The following is a 27,020-nucleotide window of genomic DNA, read 5'->3' on the forward strand; positions in this document are numbered from 1 at the left end:
TTACTATTAATTTCTTTCAACATACTACTGTGACTAGTTTTGACATACATATGAGCCTTTTTCCCCCATACAGTAATATACTTAGCATTTTTTTAACATTCATGTCTACATTTTTACATGTTATAGTATTTTTATTTAACACAACCGTGAATTTGTACACACTATACTATGGTTTGTTACACAATATACATATTTAGCATACTTTACTATAATTTGTTTACATTAAACTATATGACTTTTATATGTATTCTGTAACTTAGAGTTAAATGTCACAGCATGTCAAAATACAGAAAGAGAAGTTATTTTTGTTAAAAGAAAGGTTTTACAACTAAAGAATACAATCTTTTAGAATTTAAGGTTTGATGAAGGTTTAATTGAATACAAAAAAACGAGTTAACACAAATGTATTACAGAAAAAGGTAAGACACATAAATACATAATTAAAACAAAATGTGAATAAGGACATTCTCAGGACTTGTCAGTAAGATCAAAGTAAAGCAGATATGCATCAACAAAAACGTTCATAATGTTCAAAACTACAAAACACTTACTTTCAGAAATTCAAGGTTCTTATGAAATCATTGTAATAGCGTCAGTTCAAAACGTGTAACCTTAATCTGTCTTAAATACCTAATAATAGTCTGTCTATCATAGCCTGATTAACACTTCTCTGGTTCCTTCAAAATAACAACATCTATGTAGGCTATCAAATGTATACAAAATATGTTTGTATTTCAAAAATGTTTTTAAAAGCCGTTTTAACCATCATATACATGGATATGCTGATTCTCTCTATTTTATAGCACATTAAAGTGAATATCTAAACATTCTTAACGGACAAAACAAGGCATTTAAAGACTGCCCTAGTTTTAAAAACTGAGATGGACTTTTTTCATTACTTTCAGACATTTTATGGAGCGAAGCATTCATTGAGTTACCTAAAAGATATCATCAGGTTAATCAATAATTAAAAGTATAATCATTTCCAAGTTGCATATTTTCAGAGTATACATAAGGAAAAAAAGTGGTCCGATTACTGAACCCTGTGGACTCCCTTTGTTTTATGTCAGAATTGAGATACAATGACATACTTGTACATCGTTGTCTGTAGTAAGCAGAGATGAGATCATTTCATAAGTTGCAAAACAAGCTAACTTTTGAGTTTGTGCCCTAGATTGATATATGTATTCTATAACATGATGACAATTCCCATCATCTTCTCACAAAGCAACGTCTTTAATTGTCTAGTTTTGTTTTGATCAAAAGGTGACCAATATACACTCTATGTCCAAAAGTGGAAATCAGCTTTCTGTCTGTAAGATTTTGGATTTATTATGGCTTTTAAAATTCTACTAATGCAGTTCAGATGCAGCGTTCTGCTGCTGGCCAAACTTCTGGTTTGGTGCGTTAGCAATATCCTCCTTTTCAGTTTCTTTCCTCAGTTTGAAATCCAACCTAAAAAAGCCATCATGACTTCAAGGAGGAGGAACAAAGTGTAGATGAGGCTCACTATAATCATTTAATCAGTCAGTGTCACTTCATGCACGTTGACGTAGTTTCCTTCATCATCGTCACTATCAGTTTCGTCATCGTCTCCATCATCATCTTCTTTACCAACATTGTCGTTATCGTCTCCATCCGTGGTGCTGTCACTCCGAACTGACAGATCTGGTGTTGATCCTGTTGAGAAACATGACAGATCATAGAAGATGGAGTTCATCCCTCAGTGTATTTCATCATATTCTGTGCATTACATTTGACATTTTATGTGTCGAGGTCGTCATCAGAAAGAACACATTTAAGGTATTTGTACTTTACTTGAGTATTTTTCTTTGAATGCAACTTCACACTTCTACACCACTACATTTATCTGACAGCTAAGTTCTTAACGGATTCATATTTGTACACAAAACATACTAAGATTAGATAGAAAACTAAATTCATATCAGCCAGTTTTCTTGTAAGCCATTAGCTGGTTCCTGATTTGCTTCTTTTGCTTTGAATTTGGTTAATAATGTAAATGTAAAGGTGTGACACTGAGAAAGTGGATTCTGAGCTCTATGTTTACATCAGGCACTGTCGTCATGGGAGACATTACATTACATGGTACTTGATAGCCGCTTTTATCCAAAGCGACTTAAGGCCCGGACACACCAAGCTGACACCAAAGAACTGACACAGACGGACCCCTGACCGTTGTGTCGCCTCACATCTCTGGGTCTTGGCCATGTGTCGCACTGAGCCACAGAGCTCACAACTTCCTGTGTTGAACACCACAGAGGAAGAAAGAACAGCAAAGAAGAAACCCACGTGATCTGAGAACTCACTCTGATACTGCAGCAGCTCCACGTTCAGATAGTCTTTTTCCTCTGAGGAGAAAACACAGTTTCAACAAATCTAAATGTGTGTTTGTCAGGCTAATTAGAAATATTATAAAATAAACATTATTATAAATAAATATTTAGAGTTTTTTATCTTAAATGTCCCACTTTAATCTCAGAGAATATCCATTTGAACTGTCTTCTTGTTAATGGAATAAGATGATTTAGAACATCAAAATGTTAAATAAACAAACGATTAAATGAATACGAGAAAATACAAGGGAAAGATGTTAAGAGGAAAATACAGACTAAAAACAGATTATTTTAAAAAAAATGAAGTTGTTGGCTCTTATAGGAAACTAGACACTTAAAACACAAGGAATTACAAAAAGTGGACAGACGCCCTCTTAAAACACTCACCCTTCTTTGTTGGGACATTTTCATAGTCATGTAGAACATCTGGAAACAAACAGCTCATCACTTCACATGTGACCTGTATAATGAACATGTATCCTCAAATCTACTGATCCACCATGATGTCTCATTATATAATGATGATATCATATCATGTGTCACTGTTCTCTCGCTCCAATTCTTAGTTTGTCCTTGTTTCTTTCTTGTTCTCATGTTCTTTTATTTTTTCCATTATCTAGAGGCTGGGCAATCCAATGTTCTCATATTACAAGCCAAACAAAAAGGGAACAATAAAATACACAACAATGTTTAAATAACATACTCAGAATAAAAGTAAAAACTTCAAACTAAACCAGGAATATTAAAAAAGCCTTTTGATAAAGTCTTCAAATGTGTTTTTCAAATAACATAAATCCCAAATCATAATTTCATTAAAACGTGTCATTGAATGAAAAAGGAAGTGAAGTCACTTTTTGCCAAGGAGACTTTATAAACTGGATGCTGGGTGAAACTTAGTCTGAGTTTGTGTTTCCGGTTTCCAAACTGTACCTGAACTAGGCGTGGAGGCTCGACTCTGATTGGTCACAGGGGTTTCACCTTCAGGCAACACGATTCTGCGGAGGAGGAGGAGGAGGAGGAGGAGGAGGAGGAGGAGGAGGAGGAGGAGGAGGAGGAGGAGGAGAACAAACAGTCAGTTCTGATTTACTGTTTCAGCTTTAAATAAATCTTAGCTCCAGATGTTTCTCCTACATGCAAGGGTGTAACTTTGGTTTGAGAAGTGGGGGGGACACAAAACAGGGGGTCCTCCGCAATGAAACATTGTTCTCTATTTAATTCCATTTCCTGCCTTTCTACAAATATATATTAGGGACTATGGTGTTAACTAATCCAAGAAAAATGTGTAGTGTATATAATGAGTGTTCAAACGTATCTATCCATGAACCTGTTTTATTTGTGATTACCTCACATCCTATAGGGGGGTCCGGGGGTATGCACCCCCGGTAAGATTTGTTTCTTTAAATTGAAGTTAAAGCATCAATCTGGTGCACAAATTAAGAGATTTATGGATACCACTCTCAACACTCATATGAAACAGAACTGTATATAATTCAATACTCCAAAAGCCATTAGAATATTCTCACAACCAATAACACATCATTGATATACTCCTCTCTCCTATCTTTATCTGACCTAGTCTGCATTCTTTCTTTTTATTTATTCATATTTTACTAATCACTTCCCTTTCAAACTGTGTTTTTAATTTGTTACTGACATTGGAATTATTTTTTAACTTATTTTGAACAACTATATTAAATAGATGGAAATATTTGTTTAGACCAAACCGTTTTAGACCCACTGAGATAACTAAAGTTTACAATCACTCAGAGAGTCCTTTACCTTCCTGAGCTGATGTTATCTCAGCCTCTCAGTCCGACAGGAGAGGACTCTCCCTCTCCTTATTGTTGAAAAAGCTTCTAATCTCCGTTAGCTCCGAGCTAGCACCAGATACTAACAACAACCCCTCGAACTCTCTCTGTCTCTCTCTCTCTGTCTGTCTGTCTCTCTCTCTCTGTCTCTCTCTCTCTCTCACACAAACTGCGCTCCTGCCACACACACAAACAGACGCTCCTCCGTGACGATGACCACTTGCGTAAAAAAAACAAACACATTTGAACAGTGGGGGGGACACAAACGAGATTTTGAAAAGTGGGGGGGACATGTCCCCCCTGTCCCCAGTGGAAATTACGCCCATGCCTACATGTATCCGGGATCTTCTGCATCGCTCTCAGTGTTGATGTAGTCCGGACCTGCGGAACACAGGCCGATTCAAATGAGAAGATTTTATTCTGTTGGCTTGTTTAATATACAGCGATGCATCACCTTCTATTTGATCATCATACAGAACAGTGTTCCTCTAAAAAGATCACAACGTTTCATGAGTTTCAGAGAAGAAAGCGTTTTCCAGCTGATCCAAGAGGAGAATCTACTCAACACATCAAAGTAAATCAGATTTATTTTTACTTGACAGGAAGGAGGAAAAAATTAATTAAATAAATGTATACTTATATTTAGATAAAGGCAATAGTTGATTGATAAAATGTGACATAAGTTGATCATTTGTTTTAGTTTGATTTATTTACCTGTGTATTACATTTTTTTACTTTATTTCCCCCTGTATTTATTTATTTAAATGTTGTTTTGTATTCCTTTATTTCATGAATTTATTTAATAATGAATATGTTTTGCATTTTAATTATGTATACCAAAAGCAGTGAAATGCGAAAGAAAATACATAGTTGGATTAATACAAAGGGAATTTATAAAGAAGCAAATTATAAATATATCACCTTTGATCAAATATTTAATTGAGCCATCTTTTAAATCTTTACACTGGACAGGAAGCGGATAAACAATTGCAATCTGAAAGGTAAAGCTGATTGATACTTAAATACGGAAGAAAATGACGTTACTGCAGTTCCAATCTTACCGTCTGTTGGATTCTCATAACTTGGATTACTTTCTGTAAAACAGAAAAAAAAAGATTTTGTTTTGTTTTTCTGAATAAAGTATGATCGGCAACAAATTAACTTAAGTGACTGACTGGCAATTCCGACTAACATGACTGATTAATCAAGAGTAATTAAAGTTAAAAAACAAACAAAGCTGCTGTAAACAGTCAAACACATCTTAAATGAAATCAAACAGCAGAATGTCACCAGTTTCCGTTGGGGTGTAGGATCTCTGTCTGCGCTGCGTTCCAGGGTCAGATAAGGGGAGGCTGAGCGGGAAAATAAAAATCAAATATAATTGAATTAAAACATGAATACTGTCAACCATAAGCAGGGTCTTTGAACATTTTATATTTTTTAGAGCTTTCACAAGTAGTGAAGATGTAACTGTTTTGAATGTAAATTTGCGCAATTGATTAAATATTGAGAAATTACATTTCTATTTTTATTTGGTACTCAGGTCTTATACTTGAGTAAAAGTAGAAGTACCAGAGAGTATAAATACTCTGTTACAAGTAAAAGTCCTGCATTCAAAATGTTACTCAAGTAAAAGTAAAAAAGTATTATCATCAAAATATAGTTAAAGTAGCGACAGTAAAAGTAGTCATTGTGCAGATTGGTCCATTTCAGAATAATATATATGATATGTTTTATAATGATTGATCATGAAAGTGTTCTCAAAGCTGGTAAAGGTGCAGCTAGTTTGAATGACTTTGTATACTGCAGGGTAGCTTGTGGATTTACTCCAGGTGGAACTAAAGTCTGATTTAACACTTGATTATATTTCACATCATTCATCCACATCTGTGAAGTAACTAAAGGTATTAAATACATGTAGTGGAGTAACAGTACACCATTTACCTCTGAGCTGTAGTGGGGTAGAAATACAAAGGAACATCAAATAGAAATACTCAAGTAAAATACAAGTATCTCAAAGTACTTAAGTACACTACTTGAGTTAATTTACTGAGTTACTTTACACCACTGCATAGGCTGTATATAGTTCACAGCATGAATTAATATCATTGATGTAGAATATTAGCTTATAAAACATGATTCCATATGAACGGCAGCAGGTGTGTTTAGTTTTGAAGGAGTGACTCACAAAGGGGACAGCAAGTGGATGGAGTTCACATCAGAATTCTGCTGGGCTGCAACTCAACACAAAGGAAGTCACCATCATCATCATCATCATCATCATCATTACATGTCGACTTACATACATTACATTCTGTGGGCAATTTAGGGTGAAGTGTCTTGCCCAGGGACACAACCACATGCTGACTGCTGTGGGGATTGAACCAGTGCTCCCCTGATTTGAAGATCAGCGCATTAATCCACTGAGCCACAGCCTCTTACACAAGAGCAGGTATATATTTTGTTAGCTTGCCGTAACAATAATTGAATGCATTAAAGAGCACACCTAAGGGAAAACTTCACTATCAATGTCCATTTGTATATAAATGTAATCACTACTTCAATAGAGTGGTAAAGGAATGAGTCTCAAAACCTTAAATGACTTAGCATTTTAACACTTCCTTGCTCCCTCGTCTCGAGATCACGTTTTGTTCCATGACATAAAATATATCAGTAAATACCTAGTGAGGTATCCACCAGTGGGTGAATGTCTGAAGCTTATATGTGTCATAAAAAGGGCGGTTGCTATCAAGTTATTAATGAGAGCACAAAACATCATCACGCCAAACATTAGCCGCATTTAGGGTTGCAGCTTTTTCGTGGCTTTTTGTGGAGCGACCCCTCAGAATTGCCACAGACTTTGTGCAATAAACTTCTTTACACCTTTTCAGGTGTTTCAGACTTACAGGGATGGATGACTCTGAATTCAGTGGATCTGATTAAAAGAAGAAAGAAAATCAGTAATTATTTCATAAAACACTGAGATTAAATCTGAATTATTGTACTTTAAAAATATGATCTTTTAGCTATGTGTTGTAGAAGTAAAGGCTTACGGCATGTATTCCTCTGAAACATTCGCTTGCCTGATGGAGACTGATGGGAGGAAACAGAAATACATTATTATTTCAATGGTTGAAATAAAAGCACCTGTCAGAAGCTATAAAGCAGTGTGGCAGTGACCATGAGATGTGTGAAAACATGAAACTGGTTTAAGACCACTGGATGTAATATTGAGGTCACGATGAACCACGTGTGTGTGCTGTGTGAGTAGAGACGGCCGCCCACCCAGAGGCCCTCTGTTCCTGCAGTGCAGACACACCAGCGCCAGCAGCACCACGGAGACAAGGACGGCTGCCGACAGAACCCAGACAAACCAGGAGACGGCCATGTTTCATCTGGAGACAACGTGAGAAACATTTAAATATTAAATTATTTCACTACTTTCGGCCAGACTGGTGATCAAACCTTTCAAAAGTAGCATTCAATGGAGCGGTGCAGTGATTAGTCTAAAACCAGGAGAGACTTAGCACTTCTTGTTCCCACGTCTCAGAGTCAACGTTTTTTTTAACGTTTTTGTGGTTAGATGCCGGAAATAAGTTCTGTGGTAAACACATGCTGAAGAGATTTTCACCTTTTGTTCTACACCATAAAATATGTCAGTAGTTATCACACACATGAATGTCCGAAGCTTCTATAAAAATGGTGGTTGCTAAGAATTAGCTAAATAAACGACTTAACGTCATCACAACAAATATTAGCCGCTTTTAGCTTAGCGTGGTGATGTGCAGCCGTGCGACGGTGGTTGTAACGCAACATTAGCGCTTTACTTCTGCCGGTTGCATTTACGCTTCAATGATCACAAAGTGGTATAAATATGTGGAGATTATCCTGCTGAACAAAACCTGTTAAGTCATAAACGGTTGTTTGCCACAGAGCTTATCTTCTGCAATATACAGAAATCCAATGAAAAAATGCCATTGGCTTTATGTAAAGGGATCCTTGTGAGCTAACATGCGGGTCGGCCTACAAAATGGCGTCATCTGTATACCAGTCTATAGTATATTACACAGTGGCGAGCCGTCAGGGCCCTCCAGGCCCTCTGTGAGGGCCTAAGATATTCTACAAAATAATATTTAAAAACATTAAAAAATATTTTTCTTTTTTTTTTTAGTTATATTTTTCATTAGTTTTACCAAAATAACTTGATTTAATTGTATTTAAAATAACATTTCCAAATAAATAAATCCTTCGAATCTGCCTATTCAGTTTCTGTTGGAATGTGAAAGGTTAAATGAAAGAAGCTCGTCTCTGCGAGTAACGGTACGTCTACACTACAGGCATCAAAAAATGCTTTCAACGCTTCGCCCATTCACTTGAATGGGGTGACGTAGAAGATTTTTAATCTTCGCCGAACTGCATTGTGGGGAGCATGGCATGGCTTTGCAAGCATCACGAGCATCTATCGGCATCAAAAGTTGAACAATGTTCAACTTTTGAGGCTCGATGCTTGGCATCAGCCAATGAAATCCCGTGTATGCAAATCCCGCCAGTGCAAGCGCAGCCAATCAAACCGCGTGCAAGCTGGGAGAGCCAGACCGCAGTTCATTTCCTCATATTCCAAACGAGATATTACGGTAGCAAATCACCCGGTTCTTTACGACCGGAACTATTTACCGGGATACAAACCGGAGGAACCAGGCATGGAGGGAGGTGGCAGAGACAGTGGGTGAAACTGATAGTTTTTTCGCCTGTTTGGAGAGTTTATATCCAGTTTACTTCGTTTTAACATTGCTATTGCTTTGTATGTCGGGGGCGGGAGATTCATGTGATTGGTTGCTCGCAAAAAATCGCCAAGCTTCAGACACGCCCAGCTTCAAGATTTTTTCATGCCTGTAGTGTAGACGGGCCGTTGTTCAACTTTTGATGCCGATAGATGCTCGTGATGCTTGCAAAGCCATGCTCCCCACAATGCAGTTCGGCGAAGATTAAAAATCTTCTACGTCACCCCATTCAAGTGAATGGGCGAAGCGTTGAAAGCATTTTTTGATGCCTGTAGTGTAGACGTACCGTCAGTGAAGAGAGGAGGGTTATGGCTAGAAAGGATCCGTCTAGTGTAAAACTCTCGCGAGAGTTTGCAAGTCACGTGGCTGAATGTTTACGTTTGGCCGGCAGCCTTTCAGTTACGATCGTTAACATCAGTGGGCCACATCAAATGATCGTGAGAAGCTAAACTATCTATTAATTATGTCAATGACAGGGAGTGTGATTGTTGAAATAGGGTGTTAGTGGTCTTGCTGTTCAAAGAAGAATGACAACACTGTAGATCACCAACACTGCGGTTTATTTTTTATTCACAGCCAAGTCAACGTTGTCACAGTAAAAGTCCCAAGATAGCTCCTGGTGCAATAAAATGTTCCCTTTCAGTGTTTTACTATTATCCTGCTGCATGAATGTGTATGTTGCATCATGTCACTGCTGTAGATGTTTTTTCCGAGCCGCTCCAACGAGAGTTACAACGAGAACGTGACGTCATATTTACACTAGACGGATCCTTTCTAGCCATAACCAGAGAGGAGCTGTTGTATGGAGTCAGATTTGGGTCAATATTCTAGTGCGCAAAACAAGCTACTCACGAGCGGAAAATGTTCTTTTACGGCTTTTACACGCGCATGAAATGACCCTCGCGCGCAGACAGCCCTCTTGCTCGCTCGCGGGTGTCAGCCTCACTCGCTCGCGGAGCCTGTCTGCGCGCGCGAGTGAAAAGTTTCTTACACTTTGGGGCGGAGCCACTGGACTTTGATTGACAGCTGCCAGGAAGCCCAGAGTTGCCAGGTTTGATAAATGCTTGAACTACCAAGAGCCGAGGAGTGACATCAGCAATATCAGTTTGACAAGATTGAATGGTAAAGTTGTCCATAAAAAAACATTATATTCGTAAAGTGTAAAGCTAATATATATATATATATATATATATATATATATCAATTAATTTGATATAAAAAAAATTACACATTAATTATAGGAGTGTAATACTTTTACAAACACTATAGTAATAATATGCATTAATTATGACAATATCATACTATTACTATAGGAGTGTTCTATAGTGTGTTCAAAAAACAACTACAGAAACCCTATTTATTATACTATAGTAGTAGGCTACTATTTAAAATAATATAGTCTTAATACGGAAACACCAAAAAAAAAACTATAGTAGTACTTTTATAAACACTATAGTAATAATATCGCTATGACAATATCATGATATTACTAGGAGTGGTCTATAGTGTGTTTAAAAAACAACTATGAAACACTATATATTATACTATAGTTATACTATTTAAAATAAAATAGGAATACTACAAAGATCTAGATACATAGTGTTACTATTGAAATATTATAAGGATACTATAGCTAATACAATGGCAGAAAAAACTATAGTAATACGATAGCAGGTGAAAAATACTACAGAACTCTACAAACTTACTATAGGACACTTTACAACTCTTACAGTATAGTAATACTATAGTTCATTTATAGTTCATTTCGTAAGAGGTGCATACAGCGGACAGAAGCTAGCAGTTTTCGACAGATACAGCCCACTCAAAAATATATTGTTTTATATAAAATTAATTAATATATATATATATAGTATATATATATATATATTAGCTGTACACTTTACGAATATAATGGTTTTTTATGGACATCTTTACCATTCAATCTCGTCCAATTGATATTGCTGCTGTCACTCCTCGGCTCTTGGTAGTTCAGGCATTTATCAAATCTGGCAACTTCAGGTTTCCTGGCAGCTGTCAATCAAAGTCCAGTGGCTCCGCCCCAAAGTGTCAGAAACTTTTTGCGCGCGCATACAGACTCTGCGAGCTCGTGAGGCTGACACTCCCGCGAGCGAGCAAGATGGCTGTCTCTGCTCGTGGGGGTTTAATCTGCGCACAAGGGTCATTTAATGCGCGTGTAAAAGCACATTTTCCGCTTGTGAGTAGCTTGTTTTGCGCGCTAGAATATTGACCCAAATCTGACTCCATACTGTTGGACGTCCAGGCGGTCCAGCTATGAATTCACAGAGGGCCCAGCTATAGTAACTGAACGTCAAATGACAGTACAATTGACCAATCATATCTTCCCTCTAAATGGGAGGGTGTTATTATCGCGGACTTTATGACAAGTTCCGCCCGCTGTGAAACCTTTCTTGTTTCCATAGCAACAACAACTTCCTGTCAGCAGCGTTAACTCGCCTTCAAAATAAAAGCATGCCAAATTACACTTAAGACATAAAACTGTAACGAAAGTAACAAACACAATGCAATATCCTTTTCAATTTCAAAGAACACAAATAGGGTTATTTACAGGTGTTGTTTTGTGTGGTATTGATGCGTTTTGCACCCCGGGCCGTTGTTTTGGTATTCCGCTGAAGTATACGCTGTGACGTAATAACTCGAGGGAAGGGGTGGGGGTCAGAGGGCCTAAGTATAAAAGTCACGGCTCGCCACTGGTATTACATCATGTCCTGAAAGAGTATTAAGATTTGCTCTTAACCTGATTGAAAGGTCATGACTGATGTTATAATAAAGATGATAATATTTTTTCACATTTCACAAAAAAATTCAAAAATCTGGTTTTAAAACGTGATTGGGTTTTGACCTTCAGGGCCAACGTAATCTACTAACACACGATCACAGAGTTTTTCTGCCCTGTATTTATCTCTGAATAGGCCTTTCTCAATTGCTAGTTTGCATATCCTCGATTCCTCTCCTTGACTGATTCCTCTCCTTGACTCCTTCCCTCCTCGCCTCACGTCTTAAGCCTCTAGGACAGGGGCAGGGCCGCCTTAATGCACGGGCTGACCTGGGCTGAAGCCCAGGGGCCTACGGAGATCGGGGGCCTATCATGAGCCAATAAAATAAAATGTAAAAAAAAATATTTATTTTGGATGTTTTATTTTTATTTTAAATGAACAAAGTCTTGGCTTTCAGAATATTACACTTTTATTTCCAAAATCACACGATAAATACACTTTTGAAGCTTGTAAAGGGAAGAAGACAGCTCTCCCTCGCCACTCTGCTGTTCCCCTCCCTCCGTTAAAATTATGAATGTAAGGTGTATAGTAATCATAGATAACACGGCAGGGTCCGTTACAGTTTGTTTTCATCTGGTTTAAAATAAACAAAGTCTTGGCTTTCAGAATATTAAACTTGTTTCTGCAAATTCAGATGATAAATACAACTTTGAAGCTTGTAACGGCATAATTACAAGCGGAGAACGGAGTAACTTAACGTCACAGCAGGCATAACAACAGCCGGTGTTTCTCGTGAGTGGTTTCCCCGGGAAACAAACACAATAAACACAAAATGCAAAATTACACAAACACACACACACACGTATACACACACACACTCGTGAGCTTCCCCCAGACCAGTAATCCAAACGAAAATATCTTCCCTCCGTAGTATTTTGATAATTTGCTCCGCTAATCAATCAGATCGATGGATTCCAGAGATTTTTCTCAAAAATGATGACTCCGAAACAGTCAGTGGGCACCACTTAACAGCCAATCAGAATGAGAATATGTTTCAAATGTGACTTATTCAAATTGCGAGTGATTGAGTGACAGATGAAGGTTGTTTAGCAGACAATGTCGGAGAAGAAAGTGTTTGAGAGTGGCGCTCGGGAAAAGGAAATTGTTGAGGGAAAAGGAGTTTCGAGACAAGCAGCTATTACAAAAAATGCCGAAGCTTACAGGTTATTTTAAACCTGTAGGCCAGGGTGAGGAGGAAGGACAGATGAGTTTTGTACCGAGCGGCAGCGGTGCCGGCCGCGGGGCCTCGGAGCCAAGTAGGCCGTCTGGTTCTGATAGCGATGGAGTAGCGGAAGAGGAAAAACAGACAGGAAGGACATTATCTGTTGGAGGAGATGGAGAGGACGACGAGGACTTGCTACGTGGAGGGGAGCCAACGGCAACCGGACAAATACATGAGGGAGGCCTGATACGTCACTCATCTGGAGGAGAGGACCAGGCGTGCGTAGAGCAGAGTGGAGAAGAGCGATCACAAATTACTTTGATTTGTTGTTTAAATAGGGGGCCTACAAAACCTGCCATCAGCCCCAGGGCCTGATGGCAGGTTAAGGCGGGCTTGGACAGGGGTTCCTAAACTTTTCAGCCCGCGACCTCCAAAATCACAGTGCCAGAGACTGGCGAACACCTGTCAACGGAGGGGGGGGGGGGGGGGGGGGGGGGGGGGGGGGTGGGGGGGGGTGCTAGTGAATTCATTAAAATGTTCCGCACTCTTGCGGGAATATCTCCGCAATGGAGCGAGCTTAGGTTTCACTTTCGATTGCATGATATAGCCCAGCACAACACCAACCATTTTCAGGCGATTTGTAATCTGCTCTAGAAAGGTAGAGATTGTTATATCATATATGCATCCGATGAAACATTGCATGAAGTCTGTTGATGATCAGAGGCTGTTGAGGGCTGCATACACTTTTTTACATTTTTGTTTTGTAGGCAGACCATGCAGGCCTCAGAGAGTTTAACTTGGGCCTGCAAACATAGTTTTACTGTATTTTGTTTTCAAAATCCACAGCGGAGGTTTGTGTCGTACTATGCGGTGCATTTTGCATATCTCTCAGTAGCCAACGATCTGTGAGTCTGTTGGCTCGGACATAAACATAAACTAAATGTAGTCTACATTTCATAAGAGGTGTAAAACCTGAGAGCATTTAAAATCGCATTTGAACTAAATGCTTATATAATCTGTAGTTGTATTTGTATTGTTGATTTATTGTGTGAACGAGTCAAAAAGGTTAAGCTGTCATTATTAGGCTGTTATGTACTGTTTGAGTGGTAAGCAGGCCTATTGTTTTTGGATATTTATGGAGTTGGGTGGTCCGTGAGTGTTTTTTTATTGGTTAAGTGGTCCTTGGTATGAAAAACTTTGAGAAACAGTGCGCTAGTGGATTGTCAAAGGGGGAGCCTCGTTGCGGGGAAATTATACAGACGGCTAGTCCGCCCCTGAAAAATGTCTATGCACACGTTATTATTAATAATAATTTTAAAACAGTTGATAAAAGAAAAAAAACATATATTTTAATTTTCAATTTTTATTTTGTAATCATTTCACGACCCCCACTTTGGGAACCCCTGCTCCAGGACACACCAAGCTGACACCAAAGAACTGACACAGACGGACCCGACTGTTGTGTCGCCTCGCGTCTCGACCAACAGTCGCACTGGAACACACCGCAAAGACTTCAGCCGACGGCCAAGTAGCACATACAAACTGTGCATGCGTGAGTGGGAATAACCAGTAGGCGGTAGTGTGTATTCGTCATTCAAAAGAGGCAACAACCGGAAGACAGACTGCGTGATATACCGAGAGAAGAAGAACAGAATGCGTGATATACTGTAAACAAACAACAAATAGCGTGTGCGTTCCATTTTCACTCTACAACGAGAAGCTCATGGGGCTTTCTGTGTCGAGAGCTGAAGTTAAATGAAATCTTAGATTTGCCTTCTTAATAGTTTGTTTGGGTCCCACACTTCCGTTTCGCTTCTCATGCACTGATTCGCTAAGCTGAACAGCCAATCAGAGTAATTTCTTTGGCCAACGGCCTCCCGATTCATGTCGAATCGGCGGTGGAAGGTGTCGGCACGGCGAAAATCGGCTTGGTGTGTAAGGAGCTTTAGTCCCGTCCATTGATTTAAACTGAATAAAAAAGTATATTTTAACAGGTGTAAGCAAGTATTTAAGGTGAAACCACCTGCTCTATTTCTTTTGAGTGACTGGTGGTTTTTACTTTGCTGAACCTCACAGGAAGTACCCGATGATAATCACAGAGCTGCGTCACACAGGAAGGAAAAGCAGCTCACAGAAATATATCTGTTCTCTGAGAACCAGAACACTGTTCACTGACACGGAACCTCCACAGAAACACTGTGATAGTACTGATACCACACTGTAGAAATACATTGTTACAGTCAACTGACTTATACCACACTGAAAATACTGTGTTACAGAAAACATACTAATACAACACTGTAGAAATACTGTGGCAAGGTAAAAGTACTAGTTACCTCACAGTGAATACTGCATAGTTACTAATTCTACACTGTGAAAATATTTTATTACAGTAAAAAGTACTAATATCATATTGTTTAAATACTCTGATACAGTTAAAGCACTAAATGCCACAGTGTAGAAATACTGTGGTAAGGTAAAAGTACTAGTTACCTCAATGTGAAAATACTTCCTTACAATTAAAGTAATAATAACACGCTGTGAAAATACTCCGTTCCAGTCAAAAGTACTGGTACTAGTACCAGACTGTACTGTGATAAGGTAAAAGTACTATAGTTACCTTACTGTAATAATACTCTGTAACAGTAAAGTTACTAATTGCACACTGTGATAATATTCTGTTTTGGTAAACTCCCTGAATTATAAATATTATTGTAGTAAAAGTATGTAAGTATATCGAAATGTTGAAACGTACTGTACTGAGAATACCTAACAATACTGTGGTTATAATACGTTTTTTATTATTTATTATGTTATTGGATCTTGTTTTTCATTTTCTATGTATGATTGTTGTGCCTTTTAATGTGTTTTATTGTACATTTTTAAATATTGAATTGAAACATATTATTATTGCTTCTGGTAATACAGTAGATTTGAAATGCAGGACTTTTAATCATACATACTGTAGAGGTATTCTAGGTAACTCTTGTTAAATCCTGTATTCGTGTCATTTTGTTCATTTTAAAACTGAAATACAGCAGTTAACAATAACATTTTTCAAACCTTAGTCATTCATTATTTTCTGATAAAAAATGTTTATGTATCGCTAACAGTTTAGTCCATGAAACGTCCAAAATCGTTAAGAAATGGCCATAAACTCTTCACAGAGCCAACATGTTGTCTTCACAGTCTTATTTTTGTCCTACAAAATACTTTGTGTGTCAACTAAACACGTGTATTGTTTTGACACATTTGTATTGCTTTCTTCACCAGGAGATTTATAATCGATCCTTGGTGTCTCTGTGCTTTATCACAGGAATATATGTTTTACTTTTGTCCTGAAGTGAAACAAGGAGCCTGCTTTTAGTGGAAATGTGTCTGTGTTTAAACCCAAGCCCTTAATTTCACACCTGACACATACTGTAGAAGATCCTGAGTTGTTTCCTGTACGTATAATCTTTTACATTTCAGCTAGCTAGTTGTGTATCAATATATTACTTGAAGGACGATAAAGCAAAGATGTTCTACCATTTAACCTAAGTCATGTTTGATTAAGATTTATTTTACGTCTTTTATCATTTATTTGATACACTTTTTTTGCCTTTGTCAAATTAAATTAAATTGAATAATTGTTTTGTTTTCAAATGTCTTTGCCTGAGAGAGAGGATTAAAGTCCTCAGAGTTTTCACTTAAGTAAAAGTACTAAATTGTAAAAATAAGTAAAAGTCTTGCATTCAGTATATTACTTAAGTATAAGTACACACATAATGGCATCAAAATATAATTACATTTCCAAAATAAAAGTGCTCAAAATGCATAGGCTATATATAAAATTACGGAATTTTGATAAGTAACTAAAGCTGTCTGATAAATATAGGAGTGGAATGATAAAATAGCATAAAATGAAATTGAAGTACAAGTCACTCAAATTGTACTCGAATACAGTAATTTAGTAAATGCCTTCACCAGGCCTCCATGTTTCACCTCCTCCAGGTGCATGCTGGGAACAAATGAAGCTTCCTCCATGATGTAGAAGTCCCTTATTTAAAGGTGAGGATGTGAAAATGAGAGGACTCACCTGTAGACACGGAGGACGGGTGAAGCTTCGGTGTGTCTCCTGGCAGAGAGTGGTCCGCATGAGGCAGCTACTGCGACCCAGCGTCCTCCATTTCTGAACACTTCTTCTCGTTGCACCTCCTCCTCCCTCGCTGTGCTGCACCCAATCACCTCGCTGCAGCTCCCGCCACGGACCCTCAGATGGCTTCTTCAAGTTTCCTATTCCAAAGCATCAATGCAAGTCAAAGAGAGTGAGCATCTGCCACTGAAACATTAACTAAACATTTCAAAATCACCAAATTTGAGCTCAGGTTTTGGTTGCCAAATAAAGGATGATATGGTACAAGCTCATGTATTACAACTTTACGTTAAAAACGATTTTACTTTATTAATGACTTTTATAATTGTATGATGGTACCATCTCTCTCTGTTAGTCATATTTCTTGTTCTCTTGTTTTACTTTTCTTTGTTTCTGCGATTAACTCAATGTGATTCTGAGTAAGGGTTGTATTCACCTTCAGCTCCCGCCACGGATCCTCAGATGCTTCGACGAGTTTCCTATTCGAGAAGCATTAATGCAGGTCAAAGAGATGGAGCATTCTGAAAGATAAAAAAAGTCAAATTCCAGCTCAAGATTTCAGACTAAATGTGACAAACTTCTGCTAAAGTTGACTCACCACCCAGGTGACTCACTGACATAAAAGTGGCCCGCTCTGCTGCAGGAGGCGTGTGGGCTGATCAAACTGCAAAACCTGCAACTGGAAACTGGAGAAAGAAAGAAAAAAGAAGAAGCAGTTTCACACACTAACACCTCGAGCCAATAAGGAGATGTAGTCGTGATGTTAGAGGCTGCAGCGCTGTGTGAACGCTGCTGCAACCGTCTCCACATCCTCCACCTACAAACAGGAAACCACACCGAGGGGAGGAAGCCGAGGCGCTCCTCTTCGTCTCCTCTATCTCATCCATTATAGAGGAGAAAGACGCAGAGACAACCACCCAGGGACGAGGGGGGATAAGGGGGACACCTGCTACAAGAAAGGCGGGAAAACACACGAGTGAAGTTGCCAGATTCGGGCAGTTATTACCCCTATCAATCATCTTTTTAGTTGGCTGTGAAGGTAAACATGGTTCTGGTAAGACTGTGTTGATTTTGGGAAGTTTGTGTGCCATTCAGGTAGTTTTCGACAATAAATTAAGTTAATTTGTGAACCTTCAGGAGCAAGGCCACGCCTCAACCCCGTCTCTAATCTCGGCCATCTCTATTTATATCCGGCCATCGCCTGTCTCCATTCACTCAATCCGACCTCCCTCTCCCTTCTACCCATACGCTTCTCCTTCTACCTCATACTCAGCCAATCTCTTTCATCCCTCCATCCTTCAACGATACACCCCTACATCCATTCATCCCTCAATCCTTACATCCCGTCATTCAGACATCCATTCCCTCATCCTCTGCCTGTCACTATTCATATTTAACTTGTGTATATTTAAAAATGTTTAGCAGGGAGACCTCGGTCAGAAGCTCACCTTCCCACCTTCCCACCAGAGATCATCACAACCAATCTCTGGCCAGATTTGATCATGTGGTAAAACGTACAAACGTCCTTGTACATTGTTGAATTAACTGAACCATGGGAGGCTGCAGTCGATGAAACGTACAAACTGAAATGTTTGACGTACTGGGATATAGCAACCGAGGCAGTACAGCGGGGATGGAGAACACAGGCACTCCCTGTGGAGGTCGGCGGCAGAGTTTGTAGCCAGATCAACCACCAGGGTTCTTAAAAGTAGGGGTGTCCGAGGGCAGACCTGATGGCCTGTGGGGTCACAGGGAGAAGCCGCGGACCGAAGTATCAACTGGTTGAAACGGAGGGATTCCATCTGGGCTGCAAAGTGACCAGCAGGAGGGGTAAAGTGGACGGGGCCCTCTGGAGGTGTCGTGGGCCTATCAACAAAACACTGAGGAAGGAGGGGGCCCACCTGATGACCCCAATGATGTTATTACCCCTTTAAGAACTCAAGAAGCTGCCGATTATTATGTCAAGTCCTATGAGCTCAACTATACTTGTTGGGAAAATACTAAAAGTACTCTTTCAAGGATGTGCACATGATAACGAAGGCCCAAGTGTATAACAGTGTACATGACAGGATGTATGATTACCAAGAAGAGAAGCAGGACACACTGTTTTAGGCATGTGATAGCTATGTGACAACGATTAACATGATTCAGCCTATAGGAGAGACATGTTTTATTGTAATAATATATATTTAATAATAATGAATAATAGATCTATTTTGTTAGCGCTTTTACAGGTGCTCAAAGTCGCTTTACAGAGATAGTGAAAACATTTATAAAATCAAGCAATACAAAAACAATCACACATGAAAAGCCAGATTGAAGAGGTGAGTTTTTGTGAGTTTTTTGAAGGTGGTGAGGTCGGTGCAGTCTCTGATGGGTTGTGGGAGTGAGTTCCAGAGGGAGGGGGCAGCGACGGAGAAGGCTCTGTCCCCCCAGGTCCGGTGCTTGATGCCAGTGGGGATGGATAGGAGGTTGGCTTCTGATGAGCGGAGGCCGCGGGAAGGGGTGTGGTGGTGCAGCAGGTCTATGAGGTAGGGGGGGGGGGCCTGGTTGTTGAGGGCTTTGTAAGTAATGAGGAGGACTTTGAAGTCGACTATTTGACGGACGGGGAGACAGTGGAGGTTCTGGAGGATGGGAGTGATGTGGTCTCGGGAGCGGGTGTGGGTGAGGAGGCGGGCAGCAGAGTTCCGGATATGTTGGAGTTTATTGAGGAGGTTGGATGGTATGCCATAGAGGATGCTATTGCAGTAGTCGAGTCGTGATGTGATGAATGCATGAATCAGGGTTTCAGCAGCAGAGGAGGAGAGTGATGGGCGGAGACGTGCAATGTTTTTGAGGTGGAAAAAGTAGGTCCTGGTGATGTGATTGATGTGGTGATTGAATTTGAGCTGACTGTCGAAGATGGCTCTGAGGTTGCGGATGTGAGGGGGCGGGATAGAGTGTGGCTGTCAATGGTGAAGTTGAAATTCTGGATGGCTTTGGTACGGGATTTATTGCCAGAAGCAAACAGTAATGGTGTTTCCCCGTTGTGCGACATTGGTGGTGGTGGAGGCATGAAGGGATTGATGGAGGTCGGTCTGAAGAGGAGTGGTTTAAGCTTGATGTGAACCCTGGTTCGGAGAAAAGGAAGGTGGAAGGGGTGGTGGAGGGCTTCGCTGAGTCACCTGCAATGACAGCTGTCAGGAGGGGAGAGAGCAGATTTAAAGGTTTGACGATGTTCTATGATTGGCTTGTGGGAATAGAGACAAAAGCGATTGAGTGAACACCCCCAATCGCTGATTAGAGGGGTGATCGTAGTAAGAAGGATATATGTGAATGACGGATATAAAGACGGTCTTCCTGGTTGAACTTGCGCGGAGCTTCATGACAAGCATGATAATTTCTGACGTGGGTTTTAGCTAATTTAAACATTGTAACATAAAAGACCCTGCAGTGTCGGCCAACTCTCTAAATAAGTATTTTATAAATAGTGCTCAGGACATTACAAAGCTCTTCCCGCCATCTGAGGTCTCACCTAGCCCGACTGTGGATACACATCCAGTTTTTGACCTGGAGGAAATCACAGAGGCTGAGGTAAAAAAATATAATCTTAGGGTTAAGAGGTTCTAAGGCTAGGGATGCAGATGATTTAGACACCAACTTTATAAAAACACATATCGACGGTCTAATAAAACCAATTAGCATGCCAGTGAATCAATCTAACAGCACGAGGGAAGTTCCATCATCCTGGAAGGTGGCCACGGTGACACCGATCTTTAAATCTGGAGATAAGTCAATGATGTCCAATTATAGACCAATCAGCATCTTCCCCTGTGTCTCTAAGATAGCTGAGAAATGGGTGTCAAAACTAATCACCAAACATTTAGACAAAGGTTTCGCTCCACTCCACCCAATGCAGTTTGGTTTTCGTGCTCACCACTCCACTGAGACAGCTAACTGTGTCTTTGTGGAAAAGGTTCAATCTATGTTGGACATAAGCCCATATGTAAGTGCTGTCTTCCTTGATCTCAGGAAGGCTTTTGACACTGTTGACCACCAATTGCTCCTTACAAAGCTGACTCATTTCAATTTTTTGGCAGATTCAATACAGTGGGTTGAGTCTTACTTATCGAACAGAAAACAGTGTGTTTTGGTCAACGGTGCCAAATCCCCCTACCTTGTGAACCCTGTAGGGGTTCCACAAGAATCCATTCTTGGACCATTACTGTTTTCTCTGTACATTAATGACTTGCCTAATGTATGTCCTGAGTTGAATGTGCAAATGTATGCCGATGATACGGTCATCTTTATTCAGGGGGAAAACACTGAAATTATCTCATCCTGTCTCTCAAATGCTTTGGACAAGGTTCAACACTGGCTGAACAACATTTGGTTACAGTTAAATGTACAAAAAAAGAGTATGCATGATGTTCAGTAAACGACCAGTCAAAATCGAAGGATCCAACGCGTTTTTAAACGGAGCAGAATTAGAACTAGTCTCCCACTTCAAGTATCTTGGAGTCATACTGGACTCAAACTTGACTTTTAAGAAACATATTAAGAATCCAATACCGTTAAATTTAACTTGCAAAACTTTAAACAAATTAGACCTTTCTTAACTGTCAATGCTGCAAAGACATACCTCCACTGTTTGATTCTATCCCACATTGAATACGTTTTTTTTATTTTTATAAATGTTTACATGGACTGCCCCCCCTCCCCCTCCCTTAGGGGATTTCATCCACAAAAAAGACACTGGACGCTGCACTAGGTCAGAAACCAGAGAAGACTGAAGTCCACCGCAGACGGAACACTTTTGGACAAAATGTCCTCTCCGTTAAAGGCAGCTCATTGTGGAATAGCCTCCTATCTGAGATACAGTATTGTCCCACTCTCAATAGTTTTAAAGGTCAACTCAAATAATGGTTGAGCAACAAACAGACGTGCAATCAGTGCTAAATGCACTTTAACACAGGGGTATCTCTTGTATCTTCTCTTGCACTTTAAATGTCGTTGCTGCTATATTGTATTACCATGTCATAAAGACTTGTGTATGCTGCTCTTGTTCTTTTGCACTTTTTGCATATCATGTATTTTGTTTTTGCTATGATTGTGAAAAGTCATTTTCTTAAATGTTTTATGTGAGGGACTCCAGATGGAAATTAGCACAAAGCTAAATCTGGCACTGTTACGCTCGACACATTTTAATGTTTTAAGTTTTCATTAATGTGCATTGTCCCGGCCAAATAAACGATTACATTTTTTTTTTTTTTAAATGTTATACTGCTTTGAACCGGTATTACTCCATCTTGTGACTGTGTAACTCCCTCTCTTGTATATCAGCATGTGAAGGACACTGTTCAGGAACTAGTTGATGCTCTGTATGTGATGAATACTTCCATTCTGCAAGGATAATAAATACATGTATCCTGTTTTGAAACTCACTGACGAGTGAGATTTTTCTAACAATACTAAACAATACTATATTTGGACATTTTATCAGATATTTTACAGAAACTTACAGAATCTTTCAAACTAAACATACCAAACATACCTTTTCAACCTTTGACTGGATTTCCCCCCAAAATCAGTTTACAATTAAAAGGCAACATTTTTTAAGTCAAAATTGTGAACAAATGCTTTTCATCTGTTCTTAGGGTCACTTGGTAAAGTTATCAGAACTGAACCTGAAAATGAGCAACGAACAGGAGAAAACCCACATAAGGAAGATTTGGTTGCAAAAACAAATGTTAATGTTTGGAAAGGAAAGGACAAAATGTATCAAAGACAGAAACGTTGTCATCGTCTGGTGAACTTATTTTTCAACAACGCAATAAAAAGACCTTTTAACAGAAGACATATTGCATGTTTTCTCCTAAATTCAGCCCTAGTTCCTGCTCTTTTCAGACAGTGTGGTTCTGTTGGCTGTCTGAGTTTGGCCACGGTAGTCTGCAGGGGGGTTTTGACTCTGGTCGTTTGTGAGTTTAGGGGGGTTTCTCTGGGGCTTGATCACGATTAAAGGTAAATGGACATCCTTTCTTTTGCAGCCTCAGCAGGAAAATGGAAGGTCGTAACGGACCGCTGTGACGAGCCAAGCCAAAAGACAAAGCTTTAGATATATAAGTCCATCACAGGGCTGGGAGATATGGATTCTAATAAAAATCTATGTTTATGTTCAAGTACCTTGATATCCATGTTGCGATGATAGGTAGTTAGCTATTGGTGCTTTCACAACATATTTAGACAATGACATTTTTTATAAATAACCATCACTGATTTGACTGACTTTTCTGTAAAAACAAATAAGAAGATGACTTTCTTGTAATGCCCTTAAACCTCTCCTTAAGGCATTACCAGTCATCATGTATACGTTAACTTTAATAGAGCTATTACTTTAATGGTTTCTTTCTTTCTTTTGTTTGCTATCAAGAGGTAATGTGAAGCTTGGTAGGCTTTTAGCAAATACATTTTTAGGAATGTGATCTTAAACCTCTTGTCTTTTGTAATTGTTTTACATTCTAGAACAATCATTTTATTTTACATTTAATTGATCTCATTATCTACCATAACTTCAAAGGGATTTTTACCTAACTATAACTTGTTAACATTTGAATTGATTTAATTATCGTATTTATCTATAAACGTACTAATAATTGTTATCATTCAGTGGTAATGACTTTTTAATGGTGCTTGTCAATTTATTAGTATTTTTGCCTTTTTCTTTTATGAATGAATGAATGTTTTAAAATCTAACTTTTGCTTTGAAAATAAGATTCAGATTTAAAGGAAATACTCAAAGGTCTGATTTTTGATGTTTAATTACAGCCGCATAAACATATTTGATCATCTTGTTTCATAAAAACTCTGAGCTAGATGATAAGAAAACATTTCCATCAAGTGCAAACACACAGACATGTGACAAGTTAATTCCTGTTTAATATTTCACAAAAAGGTTTGCTAAAATAATTTGAGAATAATAACAAACTTTGCTTGTCAACATGAATTTAAAATGTAAATAGAACGAAGTGTTCCGCAGCGTGTGCTCTACCTGCGGACACAAACTGTGGGGAAATGTTTCCTTCTTTAACTCGGCTGCGAAGAAAACCAAAGTAAAAATAAAATGTCCGAGCTCTTAAAACTCCCTTTATCATCGGAAACATTTTAAAATATAACAGGATTTAAAAGCAGGGCTGATTGTAAAACAGAAGGATAATAAAGGTTTTCTGGTTCTGATAGTGTTATAATTAAACTACAAACACTTGGTTATGATTAGAATAATAAAGCGTCTTCTGTATACAAAATAACCCAAGCTTGCACAATGCATTCTGTGTTTGGGTTACAGAGAATAGGAGTATTGTCTTTGTGTTTTCTGGATCTCCAGCTGATCCCAGACCAGCTGCTGAAGGTAAGAAAAATAATAATTTCAGTTTACAGATGCGCAACTTCTCCCAGGAGAGTCCTTCTGTCTCACGCCGCTCTGAAAACACTTCCAACCAGCTTCATGTTCCCGGGCACGGTCAATTATATTTATAAAAAAAAAAAAAAAAAAAAAAAAAGAGTCCAGAATTAAAATATAAACATGTCCATAAACTATTCTGCATGGCAGATAGTCCGATCGGTCCTAAAAAATATTAAATATATAATAATAAAATGTGTCTTCAGATCAGCACGCTGGACACCGGGACTCTGGTGGAGCGGCCGCTCTTCGGGACCACGATGGGCTCGTCATCTGGGAACAGAGAGATACAAAGGTAGGTTTATTCTGTTGCACCACTGAAAGACATCTTCAACATCAGACTGATGTTCTCTATTTATAATATCGCTTTGGTTAACAATAAGCAGAGGGTGGAGTTTCATTTACTCAATGCAAGTTTAGATAGATAGATATACTTTATTGAATTGATTTTGTTACAGAAGCAGTGTGCTCATCATTGAAATACAAATACTTAAAAAGTTGAATAGAGAATTAACAATATAAAAAGGAAAAGGAAAAGGAAAAATAGCATATCAATACAAACAATATCAACTATTTTGGATAATAAAAATCTGCTTCTTTCTTCTCTACTAACTTTTTACTCCACTACATTTACTTTAGTTGTCTCTTCAGAAAACTGAGAACGTTGTATTACCAGTAGTGATGTTTTTAGCGAGGTGTATGTGTCTTTCTATCAGAATATGAAATATTTTGATGAGGCTCTATTCTGCTTCTGGGGGTTTTCCATTTCCTCTAGATCAGGGGTATTCAACTAAAATTCAACGAGGTCCAGTTAGAGAAAATCTCCCCATGCAAAGGTCCGGAACTTCAAAAATGTCTAACTTGCTTTATGAATTAGTGTGATATATATTGAAGTAGCCTGTAGCTTTATCAACGTCTGTGGATATGTGTAATGTTCCTCTCGGGCTGCATTTAAAAATAAAATAGAGAAAATAAATAAAATAGCTTTTGAAAATATGTGCATCTTAAAAGTGCTTGATTTTAGATAAATAAAATAAAGTGTAGCAGCACCTTCGAGTTTCCCTTTTCCTTTGTTAACCTTTCACATCATGACTTAACAGTTTCAGACGATTATAGAACAATATCAGTCTTTACGCATCATAACAATTGAACAGTTTTAAAGTTTCTCTTTCTTTCCCTCTTATATTGCAGTCCCTCACTCACTTTGTTCTGTTCAGTGCGAGAATTGAGCTTGAGCTTGTCCTGCCAGGAGTTTAAATCTGGGCTGAAATGAAGCTCAGCGTAAGTTCTTTCTGAAGACTGGTTCCCACGCTCTCATTCACCCCTTTTCTCAATTAGCAAAGGCGCAACTTACCCCAGCTAAACCAATGGGCTGCGTCTTATTTCCCACAGCCAATCACAGCACACCCGGCAAAACGTTTGAATCTGCTCTTCTCTCCCCCGTCAGCATCGTTCAGGAGAATCGATGCAACCCTCCTCCACCTCCAGCTGTTCAGATCCAAGGCAGGACAGCCCAGAAGAAACCTCATCACTCCGGATTTCTATTTTTCCTTAGTAATCACCACCACCAGTGTCTGGACCCCGGGGGGGGTTTCTCTTTCTAGTCGGCTTCTCCTCCACCCTAATTCATCACAGTATGATGGGGTCTAATCTCCAAAAACACTATTGTGCATACGGCAATACAAATGTTATCAACTTCAACTAAGTCTCTCCTGATTGAAATGGTGTCAGGGCCATTCTCAGATACACATGCAGGTGCTCATTGGATAGCCTCGGTTAGCCTGCGCTGGAACGATATTTAGTTTTAATTTTGATCCTGGTGGACTGATCATATTGGGCTCTGAGACTGCTTATTTTTTGTGACCTCAGTTCTGACTTGAGAGGGAATGTTTGGTCAAACACTTTGTGTTTTGTCTCATAGTGGCATTTTGGCACTTTTAATGAGCGCCACGGACTCTGAACAAATGAGAAACACTGGTTCTGTGCTCCCAGTGGGCAGGATGAACATGAATGAGTCCGTCCACTCAGGGTTAAACGCTCTGTTCTCACTGTCCACTTTCCTCTTCTTGGAGAGCGCCATGTGTAATTATTTGTCTCTCCCTGTCTGCCGCTAACAGGCCTGTTCACTCTCCTCTCCGCTTCTCTCCCTGTGTCGCTAATTATCCTTTCACTAACTTTCCTCTCCGCTTCTCTCTGCCGCTCTCTCGTCTCTTCTTCTGTGTTTCTCTCCCTGTATTGCTCTCTCGTCTCTTTCGCCCCCTGTCGGCGGCTGTTAAAATAGAATCGCCCCGTCAAAATTGAAATCCCCTATTAATGTATTGATTATAGGCCCGGGTCCTATAGGTCGACGTCTGGGTCCGGATCCGGACCACGGTTGCCGAGCCCTGCTCTAGTGTGTTCTATGGGTTTGTGTGCATGTAAAAGAGGGAGTTTCTCTCCCACACACTGATCTCATTCTGTATTCTGCTTAATGCCGGTTACAAAGCTGATTTATTTTGGAAATTATTCTACATGTGGTCACTCACTTCC

At 39.2% G+C, this 27,020-nt stretch overlaps 2 protein-coding genes across 4 annotated transcripts in view; both read right to left on the bottom strand.

The window, feature by feature from the left end:
- Positions 1–351: 351 nt before the first annotated feature.
- LOC307015941 (uncharacterized protein) lies at positions 352–17,821 on the bottom strand. Of its 3 annotated transcripts, none has more exons than XM_079644922.1 (14): positions 17,655–17,821; positions 17,493–17,535; positions 17,000–17,196; positions 7,448–7,557; positions 7,216–7,255; positions 7,069–7,097; positions 6,351–6,399; positions 5,453–5,514; positions 5,224–5,256; positions 4,495–4,543; positions 3,285–3,349; positions 2,742–2,780; positions 2,328–2,369; positions 352–1,680 (listed from the first exon to the last, which is right to left on the bottom strand). In XM_079644922.1, exons 4-14 carry the CDS (start codon positions 7,548–7,550, stop codon positions 1,520–1,522), a joined length of 672 nt encoding a protein of 223 aa, XP_079501048.1. In that variant the 5' UTR covers positions 7,551–7,557; positions 17,000–17,196; positions 17,493–17,535; positions 17,655–17,821; the 3' UTR covers positions 352–1,519. The 3 variants fall into 3 exon arrangements, with proteins under 3 accessions (XP_079501048.1, XP_079501047.1, XP_079501049.1); XM_079644921.1 differs by having other exon boundaries at positions 17,493–17,577; XM_079644923.1 differs by having other exon boundaries at positions 6,351–6,396; positions 17,493–17,577; positions 17,655–17,820.
- Positions 17,822–23,835: 6,014 nt separating this feature from the next.
- spns1 (SPNS lysolipid transporter 1, lysophospholipid) overlaps positions 23,836–27,020 on the bottom strand; it is a 40,660-nt gene continuing 37,475 nt past the window's right edge. The window contains exon 13 of the mRNA XM_079644918.1: positions 23,836–24,764. Coding sequence (XP_079501044.1) covers positions 24,694–24,764 — 71 coding nt within the window. The 3' untranslated portion in view covers positions 23,836–24,693. The remainder of the gene's footprint in view (positions 24,765–27,020) is intronic.

Source organism: Notothenia rossii, assembly GCF_949606895.1.
Source record: "Notothenia rossii genome assembly, chromosome: 8".
NCBI lineage: Eukaryota > Metazoa > Chordata > Actinopteri > Perciformes > Nototheniidae > Notothenia > Notothenia rossii.

Coding starts and splice junctions, on each gene's coding strand:
- LOC307015941 (XM_079644922.1), bottom strand. CDS start 7,550: ATGGCCGTCTCCTGGTTTGTCTGGGTTCTGTCGGCAGCCGTCCTTGTC. Junction 7,256..7,447: donor CAGGAACAGAGGGCCTCTGG/GTGGGCGGCCGT, acceptor TCCTCCCATCAG/TCTCCATCAGGCAAGCGAAT. Junction 5,515..6,350: donor ATCCACTTGCTGTCCCCTTT/GTGAGTCACTCC, acceptor TTTCCCGCTCAG/CCTCCCCTTATCTGACCCTG.